Source organism: Eulemur rufifrons, chromosome 20, assembly GCF_041146395.1.
Source record: "Eulemur rufifrons isolate Redbay chromosome 20, OSU_ERuf_1, whole genome shotgun sequence".
In the NCBI taxonomy this organism is placed as follows: Eukaryota; Metazoa; Chordata; class Mammalia; order Primates; family Lemuridae; genus Eulemur; species Eulemur rufifrons.
In genome coordinates this window covers 4,153,643-4,166,763 of record NC_091002.1, presented here as the reverse complement: position 1 = coordinate 4,166,763, position 13,121 = coordinate 4,153,643, and the positions used below count along the sequence as shown (strand labels likewise).

At 59.3% G+C, this 13,121-nt stretch overlaps 2 protein-coding genes across 2 annotated transcripts in view; one reads left to right on the top strand and one right to left on the bottom strand.

Moving 5' to 3' along the window:
- SORCS2 (sortilin related VPS10 domain containing receptor 2) overlaps positions 1-13,121 on the bottom strand; it is a 467,883-nt gene that overhangs the window by 244,215 nt on the left and 210,547 nt on the right. The window lies entirely within an intron of this gene.
- On the top strand, positions 9,350-10,921 carry PSAPL1 (prosaposin like 1). Its single transcript, XM_069496044.1, has one exon. The coding sequence runs from the start codon at positions 9,359-9,361 to the stop codon at positions 10,919-10,921; it is 1,563 nt and encodes a 520-aa protein (XP_069352145.1). The 5' UTR covers positions 9,350-9,358.

Here is a 13,121-nt window from a genome sequence, read left to right as displayed (position 1 = left end):
GTCAGCAAACCCTGCTGGCTCTAACTCCGAACAGGGGGATCCACAGCCACCACCTGCCCATGCCACTCAGGCCCTGTCACTTCTCACCTGGGTCACCACAGTTGTGGCCTCCAGCTCCTCCCCACCGGCCTCCCGGCCTCCACCCCTGCCCCAGATGGATCCTTTTGAAGACACTGTCCAATCACATCCATCCTCTGCTCGACACCCTGCAGGGGCTCTCTGTTCCCTCAGAGGGATGGCCACAGCCTCCAGCATGTGGTCCCTCTGAACTCGGCTCCTGCTCCTGCCCCCACTCACTCTGCCTGAATCTTCTGGCCCCACCTGCCACAGGACCTTTGCACAGGCTGGCCTTGCTGCCTGGAGCACACCAGACACTTACCTGACTCTCTCCCACAACTTCTCCAAGTTTTCACCCAAATATTGTTTAATCACCGAGGCCTTCCCTGACCCTCACAACCCCTTACAACTTAAATATTTTCTCTCTACCTGACTCATCATTTTCTTCCATATTGTAACACTTAATGTATTGGTTTTTTAATTTCTGCTTCCTCCCCTAGGATGTAAGTTCCACAAGCTCAGGGTTTCTGTCTGTTTTGTTAACTCAAATATCTGCAGCACCTAGAACAGCACTCACCACATAGTAGGTGCCCCAGAAATAATTGCTGAATTCATGCAGGAAAATCGAGCAAAATAAACAAGGTACAAGCTGTTTGCTTTTAGGTTCTGCCTATCTTCTTTCTTTTTTTCTTTTTTCTTCTTTCTTTCTTTCTTTATTTTGAGACAGAGTCTCGCTCTGTTGCTCTGGGTGGAGTGCAGTGGCCTCATCACAGCTCACAGCAACCGCAAACTCCCAGGCTCAAGCAATCCTCCTGCCTCAGCCTCCCAAGTAGCTGGGACTATAGGTTCACGCCACAATGCCCAGCTAATTTTTTCATTTTTATGAGAGACAGAGTCTTGCTCTTGCTCAGGCTGGTCTGGAACTCCTGAGCTCAAGCGATCCTCCCACCCTGGCTTCCCAGGGTGCTAGGATTACAGGCACCACCGTGCCCGGCCTATTTTCCCTCTCTAACAGAGTAAGAGAGACTCTGCCCATTTTACAAGCTTCCCACTTCACCTGTGGGGAGGAGACAACCTACTTTACCTGTAGGCAAGGCCCTCCCAGCTCGCTCTGGGTGCTGCGAGGGTGGGTGGGTGAGTGGGGTGTTGTGTGAAGACTGCCCAGCAGCTGCAGCCTGGCCTGGCACCGGGAGCTGCCTGTGGGAGGGAAACCTGTAGGAGCTCTCAGACGTGCTGGGAGGGACTCCAGGCTCCAGAGGGAAGAGCCCAGGGCCACCCCCAGAGTGCCAGCACACAGAAGTCCTGTGCTTGTCAGCAACTGTGCTTGTCCCTGCAACACCAGGTGCTGAAACCCCAGGAGAGGAGGTCTCTGGGTCTGGGGGGTGAGGTCTCAAGGTCCCGACGTCCTGAGTTTCAGCACCTAAGCTTTGTGGCATCTGTGGGGTTCAGGGGTTACGCCTCATGCATCCCAGGCCTCTGCACCTTCCCAGTCTTACCACGGGGCTTCTGAGAGCCTGGAGATGGGGCCACTGTGGCTGGAAGTTTCAGGGCCTCTAAGGCTTTCGGGTCATGGGGACCAAGGAATGGGGCTCTGTCTCTCAAAGGCCCCTCCTCTCTGGCCTGTGTGGCCCCAGGGAGCTGAGGTTCCAACCCTACGAGACTGGCCGTGTGCTGAGAAGGGCTTCACAGACAGCGGCCAGCGACAGGGGAGTCCAGCTGCTGCACAAACACCCAGAGCCTGGCCCTGGCCCCGATGCTCCCTACTGCAGGGGGCCCTCCCCACCTCCAGGCTCTCAGGGCCAAGCCTGGATCTGAACCACAGCCCAAGTTTAAGGTCAAGGTCACCAGTGTCCAGAATCTGTATGTGTGGGTTGAATTGTGCCCTCCCCTCACCTGGGCGTGACCCCAGCACCTGTGATGTGACCTTATTTGGAGACAGGGTCTTCGAAGATGTCATTAGCTTAGATGAGGTCATACTTGATTGGGGTGGGTCCTAAATTCAAGGACTGGTGTCCTTCTAAGAAGAAGAAGGAAATCTGGACACAGAGTCACACAGAGACACAGAGTCGCACAGAGAAAAGGGCCCTGGGACGACAGGCAGAGATCAGAGTGCTGCGTCTGCATGCCCAGGCACAGCAGGGATTGCCAGAAACCACCACAGCCTAGGAGGAGGCAGGGAAGGCTTCTCCCCGGGCCTTCCTCACATCCGACTCCCAGTCTGGCCTCCCGCAAGCAAGAGAACACATTTCTGCTGTTTTCAGTCACCCAGTTGCGGTAACTGGTTTCATCAGCCAGAGAAAACTCCCACATCCTCCATCCATTGCTCACAGGACAGGTGCCACGGCTGCCAGCTGGGCGGTGCTGGGACTGGAGGATGGGCACTGGCCCCTTTGCCCTGTGGTCACCCCAAAGCAAGGGGGCCTGTCGGGTAGAACCAGGCCCCTGTGGCTGGGTGGTCCGAGGTGGGGGTGTCAGGTTCAGCTGGGCAGGGCGTGCCGAGGGGCCCCAGGAGGCGTGATGCGGCCTGTCCTCACTGTGGTACTCGTCTGTGACATGTCGGTCCTCCCTGCAGCCTGTAACTCCCTGCAGATGCCACCCTTCCCTCCCTCCAGGAGCAAACACGTCTCTGCGTGAGAGGAGGGGACCCAAGGGGCTGACCTGTCCCCAGGGAGGAGGTGGACGGGAGTCTGGTTTCGGCCCACTCCCAGACCCAGCTCTTCTCTAGGGCTTGGTGATGAGATCCAGGCCCACAAACCTCCGACTTGGGGGACACTCTGGCCAGGGTGCTCACGGGGCCATTTTCCTCCCACTGGAGCGAGAATCCGCCACCCCTGTGCCTGCCCCGACCTCTGCCCAGCTCCCCTGTGCACCCGTGCCCCTGCGCTCCGGCAGGCCGGGCCTCCCACTCAGGGCCTGGCCAGCCCCGAACACTGCGGCTCTGCCCCGCCAGGTGCGCCTTTGAGCTGTGGGGCCCGGGCTCTGCCTTTGCCACCGCTAGGCCCGCCCTCCCTCCTGGGGCTCTGTGTGTGTGTGTGTGTGTGTGTGTGTGTGTATGCATGCATGTGTGTATTCATGCATGTGTGTGTGTGTGCACCCGCGCCGGGCACATGCAAGGGGTGCTCTCCTGGGTGAATCCCTGACCCCGGCCTCACCTGGGTGCCGTCTCTTTCTGGCCCTCACAAAGGCCGTGCTTGATAAATCCACCTCAGCCTTCCTTGAGAGCTAAGGAGGGCCTCCATTCCCACCCTCGCCTCCCAGCCTCCTCGCTGCGGCACGCACGGCAGCAGTGCCCACCTCAGGGCCTTTGCCCTCGCCGTGTCCCTGCTGGGGTGCTCTCCCCAGGACCCAGTTTGTTCTGGCGCTGGGCACCCCCTTCCCAGGGGCAGAGATCCTCCACACTCGACCCGGCCTCCACCCTCCCCTGCCGCCTCTCGCACCACAGAACTCGCTTCCGCCTGGCAGTCGGGGCGTTTCGTGTGCACTCATTCCCCAAACGCCCACTCCTGGTCTGTCCTCTTCCCTGCTGAGCCCCAGCTCCCGGCGGGCCTAGGAAATGCCTGCGAAGCAAGTGCTGCGTGACTCCCACCCTTGGGGCCCACGGGGCAGGCAGTGAAGGCGGGGACACGAATGGCACCCAGAGGACGGGGAAGGCAGAGGGCAGGGGAGGGGCAGCGTGGGAACGGCAGGGAGTGAGTGGGGGCGGCCAGAGGCCAGGCAGAGGGTGGAAGGATAGACGAGGTGGCGCCATCCGCAGTCCCACATTCCGGACGGACACAGGCTGGGCAAGCCCGCGGGGCTGGGGCGGGAAGCAGGCAGCTCCGTCACCCTGGCCCTCCAGACCAGTGTGGTAGGAACACAGCAAGCGCACTGTGCACACAGGGTGACCCCTTCCCTCTACCCAGCAGGGCTCAGGACCCTCAGTGACATGGGGGTGAGATGGCACGCAAAGCGTGGAGCACCAGAGGGGGGATTCTCTCCCCTCGCTCGGCACCAAAGCCTTCCTTATTTTCTCAAAGATGCTCCCCTTTGAAGCAAGCCACAGCAAGCTCCATCCCCCCAAGAACAATTCTTTGGGGGAGAGAGCACGCCCTCTCCTGCTCCTTTCCCAGGCTCCAGGCCGGGATCCCCCGACAAAGTGGCCGCGTCCCACCCTCCTCCTTCCCCACTGTGGTCAGGCTTGTCTTTACTCTGGGAGAAAAAGTCAATAACTTTCACGTAACTTTTTGAAACAAATGGAATTTTTTTTAAAAAAATACAGCAACTGTTATCATTTTTAAAATTATGGATGGTGAATAAATGTTTATTATATTATTTTCTGCATTTACGGAAGGGTTGAAATCAGAGCCATGTGAAGCAGCCAGCAACAGCAGCACCACGGGGGTGACAGCGGCTGGTGCCGCCATCGTGGAAAGGTCTCCTGGGGTCTGCTCAGAACACATGCCCATGCCCAGCCGCCCCCACCTGCAGGTTACACCCCAGCAGGCACGCACTCGTTGTACTAGATGCCCCGCCCCTACAGGTACGCCCCAGCAGGGACGCATGCGCTGTACCAGCCGTCCCCACCTGCAGGTACACCCCCAGCAGGCATGCACGCGCTCTACACCATCAGGCGTCACCAGGATGTTCACAGTGGCGACGTTTGGATTCCCCAAACTGGAAACTGCCCGTTATCAACCCACGGTGCACAAATGGGTTGTGTGTGGCCAGGAGATGGAGCGCTGCCCAGCAGGTGAACAGGCAGCGTGCAGCCACAGGGATCCCGCGACGGCGAGTGAGAGAAGCAGACACGGGAACACCCACCCCTTCCTGCTCGACTCCACAGCTGCAGGGTTCAAGAACAGGCAAGACTAATCTATGGTGAACAAAAAATCAGGGAAGTGGCTGCTCTCGTTGAGGAGCACCCGGAAAGGACGGGAGGGACCACCTGCGTGGTGACTGGGGTGGAACCTACACAAGTGCATGTATTTGCCAAAACTCATTGAACTGCACAGTTAAGATGGCTGCATTTTGCTGTACGTAAAATTGATCTCGACAGGATAAAGGGCAGTGCGTGTGAACAGAGGCCTGCGGTAGGGCTCGCCTTTCCCGGTGGACTGGGTTAGCACTTCGTCTTACTTTAGGGTTCAGCAAATGAGCAAATATGCTCAGGGTAACGGGAGACAGGCTTCTCCCTGTCGGGGAAGACTCACGGATACTGCAAGGAGAGGCCTGCAAGGCTCTCTGCGGGGTTGGAAGTGTCAGTGTGAACTCACGGCCTGGTGAAGATGGGTGGAGGGCATGTTACGTACACATGCACATATGTGTATATACGTGCACATACATGTTTGCCCTGTGCCTATGATAGGATGTGTCTATATTTCTATACACACACACCCTTCTTCCTTCCCTCCTCTCTTGCCCGGCATCAGCAGGAGGAAAGCTCTCCCGGCTCTTTCCACCAAGGAGCCCGGAAATCCTGCAGAGCAGCAGCAACAAGCGAGTGTCCGGGTCTCGGTCTCTCAATAGTCACTTTCCCTGGACAGCGCCTGATTCCAGGCTGGTTCCAGGAAGGCACAGGATGATCCTGGAACAATTTCTGTGCCAGAAAGTACACAAGTGCTCAAAGAATGACGGGGACATGTCAAAGAGACATGGCACAGCTCGGGGGGTGGGGGGGGCTCCCACAGGTCGCATCCGGGGCAATTTAAGCATCAAAAGCAATAATAGTGGATTATAACCTATTAAATAAAATGTTAAAAATAATAATAAAGTAAAAGTAATAAAAATAAAATGAAAATTTCTGAGTGTTCGTTTTAAGAAAGAGAGAGGAAAAAAGAAAAAGGAAAAAGGGAAGAAGAAGAGAGGGAGGGAAAGATGAAGCTCTTTTTTTACAGACGAGTAGGAACTGATCCCCGCAGAAGCAGGTGGGGTAGGAAAGCAGTGCATGCTCAGCCGAGTGGGCAAACACCTGAGGAGGAACAGGATACTCACACGTGCTTAAAATACTCTTTCTAAATATCAGTTACTAATTACAAGGGGGAAATAGTAACTTTAGAGAGAAGGAAACTGCCAGAGCTTATCCAAGGGATCGGACCACCAGCACTGGGACTGACCACCATCGCCAGGAGCAGGCGCCTGGGGTCTAGCCGTGAGCTAGCACTAGGAGACCTAGACAGGGGTGTTCTGCGAAATGACCGGCCTGTCCTCCAGTGCTACGAAAGTCCGGCCAAGCCTCCAGTGGGCTGCAGGCGGAAGGCAACTGAGGCACCGTGACCAGCTGGCACATGGTGTGACCTGGATCTGGGCTGGGCCTGGGGAACAAACACCCACACAGGTCTGGGAGTGGGCTGTGGCTTAGATGATGGTACCTTGTCTTCATTACAGGTCTGGATTTTTTTGATCAAGGCACTGTGAGTGTGTGAGTCCTTGGGAAATACACCCTGGAGCAACCGGAGTAAAGGGACACATGTCTCCACCCAGAGTGTGTGGGTAGACTGGGAGGGGGCTGGGCGGACAACAGAGGAGAGGGGAGGGAGCAGGCACAACAGGGACAGGGAGTGCTCGCGTATTTTTGCAACTGTCCTCCAAGTTCAAAGTTGTATCGAAATAAACCGTAAGCCCCCGTGGTATAATAAGACAGATGCTTGGTTTTGTGCCCTTGGAATTTGCTGAGTGACAGGAGCATCTCTTGTCATTCGTAACAAGGCCCTCTGACCATACCTGAGTTTATGCCCACTGGGGCCCCCAGATAGCCTCGGGCGGGGCTGGTCCCAGAAGGGCCAGCGTGGGTTGGCGCTCTCAGCCCCGCCCACGGCCTCTGGGAAGGGTGGAGCCGAGGATGGAGCCCCCTGGGATGAGGGGCCTGGGGGAGCTTCCGCGCTGGTGAGCACGGGCTGCGCACCCAGGGACTCGTGGGAGCCCTGCACCCCATCCCTAAACCTCACCCCGCACATCTGTTCCATCGGCTCTTCCCGAGTTGTATTTTTCATAACAAATCAGTAAACCTAAGTAAAGGGCCTTCCTGAGTTCTGTGAGCCATTCCAGCAAATTGCCAAACCTGAGCGGGCGCTGTGGGACCCCGAGCGATGGCCGCGTGGTCAGAAGCGCAGGTGGGACCCGGGACCTGTGACTGGGTCTGAAGTGGCGCCGTCTGTGGGACTGAGCTTGACCGCGGCAGGGTCTGGGCTCACTCCGTGGTTGCTGTCAGAACGGAATTGAGCTGTGGGATGCCCACCCACGCGGCGTCCACTGAGGATTGGATGCTGGTGTTGGAAACACCCCACCCCCAAAACAAAACAGGTATGGGGCAATCAGAATTCCCCAAACGCCGCCGAGGGGAGCGGGACTGGTACAACCACTTTGGAACACTGCCTGGCAGCATCTGCGCCACATGCCCACGCTGCACCCACCAATTCTGTCCCTTGATAAAACCCAGTGAGGACGGGAAGACACGCATGTGCCAAGACATGGCCAGAAATGGTCAGAGCGGTGCCACCGCACCAGCTTCAAGCTGGAAACAGCCCAAATGCCCGTCTCAGGTAGAACAGATAACCTCACCACTGGGGCAGTGCACCCCAGGAATTCGTCCAATGGTGAGTTCCGTCCACCCTGTGAAATCCTACCCGGAAGTGGGAACAGCTGCTCCACAACTCTGCACCGCAGCAGGGACGAATCTCACGAAAATAATGTAGAGCCAAAGAAGCACTTAATTAGCAGGCACTGGCTGGGCCCAGGGGAGATAAGAACGTTCTGGGCTCCGGGAGACACAGCCTCCGTGCAAGGAGCTGGAAGAAGTGACGTGGGGGCTGGGTCGCAAGGGACCAGCAGGAGGTCTGCAGGCTCACACCAAGGGACAGGGTCTGGGGTTTGCTGCAGCCTTGCGCCCAGTCCCTGTGGGATGCGAGTGATGCCCATAAATAACAGGCGATGGGCTGAATGTGTGGCCGGCACGCGACAGCTTGTCGAGATGGACCAGCACGTGCGTGCCCGAGCCCCTTCTAGGTACCGGCACCCACATCTTCAGCACCACCTTTGTCCATGAGCCTGATGAGCCAGCCGAGGGCAGCCTGCACTGAGGGCACCCAGCGTCCCACCACCTCCCTGAGACTGTCCCCTGCTCTGGTCCCCAGCAGCCACAGTCCTTGGAAGTCATTTAAAGAGCTCAGCAAATCCTGTTTTCCAAATCCCTTCCCAACCCCAGCACCCCAGCAGGAAGGGGGTGGGAAGTGCCCCGTCTACATTCCTCGGGTGGGCGAGGCCAACTAGGCGGCTGCCTGACCCGCATAGCTGGGAGACACGCTCCTCCGCTCCTCCGCTGGAGCACCAGAGCCCAGGAAGCGAGCTGAGGATGCCAACGTGTGGGGCTCACACCCACAGAGGGGTGCAGGGCCCAGGGGAGCCCTCGCCACCGGGCCTCTCTGACCTGCCCACTCCCTGGGAGGGTCCGGTGGGGGCAGTGAGCCACGTGGCACGTGGCCAAGGCGAGGCTGGCTCCGGAATGCTCCATTCACTGCATGGGACCCAACTCAAGACACCTGTGTGCATTCTCCCAGCACTGACAGTGTTGTGTAAGAACCATTTTAAAAACTAAGGAAGAAAAAAAAAATAAGATAACAAATGACATAGGAATGAAACAAGCCCCCTTTGTGTGTATGGTTTCAACAAACATTACTACATCTCTATTGTGGATCAGCCCACGCTCTGCCTTTGATAGAAATTTCCAGAATGAAGAAACCTACTGGGCTCAGGAGCTCAGGCCAGAGCTGGGATCAGAACTCCGGCTGGGCACGTGGCCCTGAGGCCAAATTAGACAACAGCAGCTTCCCGACTTGGCCAGTCATTGGATTCACTTAATCTTCTGGCAAATGAAGGATAGGACACCTTCCGTGCCACCCAACTGGGGCAGAAATTCCTGCAGGGTCTCGCATACTCTAGGAGGGGACTCAGGCCACGCAAACAAGTCGGATAGGACAGTGAATGACGGGGAAGGGTGTCCGAGAAGCTGCTGCAGCCCCGGGAGGAAGGGGACCCCAGCCTGGGGACTAGGAGGGCTTCCCAAGAGAGAGGACCGAGCACTGAGCTTCACCCCCTGTAAGCTACGCTGTGACACGGGGGTAAGGGCTTGTCCAGGGGGGAGGAGGGCAGGATGGTGCTCCAGGCAGAGGCCAGGGAGGCTTGTGCAGGGGCGTGGGGCACGTGTCAGGCTGCGGGAGTGGCCGGGAGGCGGGGCGCCCTCCTGCACCTCCCCTGGGGCCAGGCAGGGGAGCTGGGCTTATAGCAGCCGCCGCGCCAGGTGCACTGGAGCGGCGAGTCACTGGGCAGCATGCTGCATGCCCTGCTTCTCCTGGCCAGCCTCCTGGGGGCTGCCGCGGCCAGCCCCACCGAGGGCCCCCAGGAGTGTGCAAAGGGATCCAAGGTGTGGTGTCAGGACCTGCAGGCGGCAGCAAGGTGTGGGGCCTTGGATTACTGCCAAAGGGTGGTCTGGATCAATCCCCCCAGGAAGTCCCTGCCCTGCGACATATGCCAGGACATAGCAGCCGTGGCTGGCAATGGGCTGAACCCTGACACCATCGAGTCTGACATCCTGACTCTGATGAGGAAGGCCTGCACATGGCTCCCCAGCCAGGAGTCCTCAGCTAGATGCCAGTGGATGGTGGACACACACCGTGTGGCCGTCCTGACCATGCTCCGAGAAGCCCCAGGCAGTGCCGCAGCACAGGTGTGCACAGCACTCACACTCTGTGAGCAGCTGCAGAGACACCTGGCCACCTCTGGGCCACTCTCCAAGGAGGACGCCTCTGAGGCACTGTCCCCATTCATGGCCAAAGGGCTCCTCAGCTTCTACCCTCCCAAGATACCCAGGGCAGCCGTGTGCCAAGACTGTGTCCAGCTGGTCTCCCGGCTCCAGGATGCTGTCCAGTCCAGCCCCACCTTGGCAGAGGTGAACATCCAGGAGCAGTGTGAGTCCTTGGGGCTTGGCCTGGCTCTCCTCTGCAAGAACTATCTCCTCCAGTGGTTGACCCCTGCCGAGCAAGCATTGAGCCTTCTACCGCAGGAGGTCTGCGAGAAGGAGGGCTTCTGTCAGGAGCCGAGCGCGCCTGCCCGCCTAGCTCACGAGGCTGCTGCAGACGGGGTGCCCCCTCTGGAGCTAGTATTGCCGAGGAAGAGCAGCGAGCTCCGGATGGAGCCTGGCCTGACCTGCGAGGTGTGCCTGGACGTGGTCCAACAGCTGGACCAGTGGCTCATGTCCAACAGCTCCGAGGCCATGATCAGCCACGCCCTGGAGCGTGTGTGTTCGGTAATGCCTGCCTCTGTTGTCCGGCAGTGCATCACCTTGGTGGACACCTATAGCCCCTCCTTGATGCAGCTCGTGGCCAAAGTCTCCCCAGAAAAAGTGTGCAAGACCCTCCGGCTGTGTGGCAGCCGGAGGCGGACCCGGGAGGTCCATGAAGCCCATGCGACAACACTCTCCCCACTGATGGACCCAGAGAACCAGGGCAGCTTCTGCAATGGGTGCAAGAGGCTGCTCAGCGTGTCTTCCCACAACCTGGAGCGCAAGAGCACCAAGCGGGACATCCTCATGGCCTTCAAGGGTGGCTGCACCGTCCTGCCGCTACCCTACATGATACAGTGCAACCACTTCGTCACCCAGTACGAGCCTGTGCTCATCGACAGCCTCCAGGACATGATGGACCCCGTGGCCGTGTGCAAGAAGGTGGGGGCCTGCCACGGCCCCAGGACCCCGCTGCTGGGCACCGACCAGTGCATCACGGGCCCGAGCTTCTGGTGCATGAGCCAGGCGGCCGCCGAGCTGTGCAACGCCGTGCAGCACTGCCAGCGCCACGTGTGGAAGGAGACGCCCTTCCGCGGTGAAGAGCAGGCATAGCCGTGGCTGCCAGAGCCCAGAGCCTGCGAGTGCAGCTGCGGGGGGCTCCTGTATCCCACAGGGACCCCAAGAGGTGGGTGCTGTCCCCATCCCTATTCCACAGATAAGAAACTGAGGCTCCCAGGAGGGAGGCAGGAGAGGAGCGGAGCTGAAACGCAAAGCCAGGTGTTTCTGATCCTGACGCGCTCTGTCTTGACAACGAGGCCCTTGCAGATGTCTTTGATGGACTGTAACAAGCCCATGTGCACCACCCCCACCCCAGTCAAACAGCCCCTCATCTCCAAGGCTGTGTGACACTGACGGTCCAAAGGACCCTGGCAGTAGCTTCAGGCGCCCCCTCTGCCCCTTGCTAGAAGGACGCCCGGCTGGGAGGCAGGCTGGGGCCACAGCTGGTGAGCGGAGGTGGGGGCTGCAGGATGGGTGGAGAGGGGCCGCCACTAGGGGGGCTGACCCCTCTCGTCCACAGCTGGGGCTAGGGGACTGGATCTCACCCACAGGCACCGTCACTCACTTGGGACAGAGCTTCTCAACCTGGAGGCCCCAGGGGTGGCCCCCAAAGGAGCATGTGAGACACACAAGTGTCTCTGCACTTTGCTGGGGAGGAGTCTGGGACTTTGGCCACATTCCCCGAGGGGTGCTGGGCTTCAGAACAGTCCTCCGATGTCTCGGCCCACGGCAGGGACGCCCTCACTCCTGGCACCCGAGACTCTCAGCCGCCCTGGTGATGTGCAGAAAGGAGGTCTCGGGGTGTGCTCAAAATCAGGAGGGCAAAACGTGCCAGGCCAGAGCCCCCGGGAATAGCCCTGAGGGGCCTGGCGTGGCTGAGGTACGTGAAGCAGCAAGGGCAGTCCAGAGCCATGACCCAGCAAGCACGTCCCTCGCCCGTCAGAGCCTCACTTTTCTAATCTGTAGAATGGGGATGACCACACCTGCCACATAAGGATGTTGAGACAACCCAGGGAAACGTCCTGGAGCTCCTTCCTCCCTGACACCGGCATCGGTCAGTCTGCTGTGACCAGCGAAACCCATTTCAGGCCGATGGGGTCCCCCGGCGAGTCTGGCCGTGCGCGTGTTGTATAAACCGCAAGCATTCTCCCAACGGTGTGCGCCGCGTCGTTATTGCCACGGAAGGCCCCGTCCCAAAGCTGCTACAACAGTCCCCACCTTGCCTGGGGGGCCCCTCCCACAGGAGCCACCCACTGTGGTTTCCTCTCACGCTGCGTTGTCTCCCCAGCACACCGTGAGCCCCCAGGGACAGCCACTGGGTGTGATGCCTGCTATGTCCTTGTGCCTCGCCCAGGGCCTGTAGGTGCTCCAACAGTTGTGGGGCACACACACGAGTCCCTAGGGCTAAAGCCACCGTTTCACGTGAGGCCTGGGTCAGTGAGGTCCATTTAGATGGATTCTCCCCTCAAACAAGAGGAGTGCCCAGGCCTGGGCGCTCTTTTCTGAAAGGCCACACCCAAGCTCTTAGGTAAACGTCCTGGGCCCTTCGCCAATGCCCCAGACACACAGGCAAGCTTGCCCTGAGTCTCTGGACTTCCCAGTACCGACTGCTGTTGGCTGGGCAGACCTGGACCCACGGGTCAGCCCTGCGCGGGAGGAGGACAACGGGCCGGGGGTGGGGATCACGCCGCCCACTGGGCCTGGACATGGCCATGGTAAGGCAGCGCCACTCCAGCTCCGAAACACAGAAGCCTTGGGTTGTTGGACTCGGTGTCTGCAGGCGTCCCCCAAAGACCACCCACTGTGTCCAGAACAGGCCCAGGAGGCTCTCGGTCTGCCTGCTGCTAGGTGTCCCCACCCAGCACGCCCCCCGCATAGGACGGAGCTGCAGCCCTCCTCTGGCCTGGCCGTGAGTCAGGGGGGACACTTGCTGACAGGTGTGTGTGACGTGGCCTGAAACTGCCCCCAGGATGTCACTGGCCACTCAAGGCTGGCCTGCGAGAGGCTGGGAGGGGGTGAGCGCCATGCCCCCCGGGGGCCCGTCTACACAGAGCTGAGCCACTGTCCCAGCCCCTTTGGCCCCAAACCCGCCCTCCCCCCACCCAGGCTGCCCGCAGCGGCAGTGAGGGCGGGATGTCTACATGCCTCTCTGCACCCACCCACTCCGCAGCCCCACGGGGTTTCACCCACTGTGTTGTTCGAGGCCCGGCCTCCTCTGTGGAGTTCAGCTCCAGCAGGGCCATCCCTGGGGCAT

Coding starts and splice junctions, on each gene's coding strand:
- PSAPL1 (XM_069496044.1), top strand. CDS start 9,359: ATGCTGCATGCCCTGCTTCTCCTGGCCAGCCTCCTGGGGGCTGCCGCG.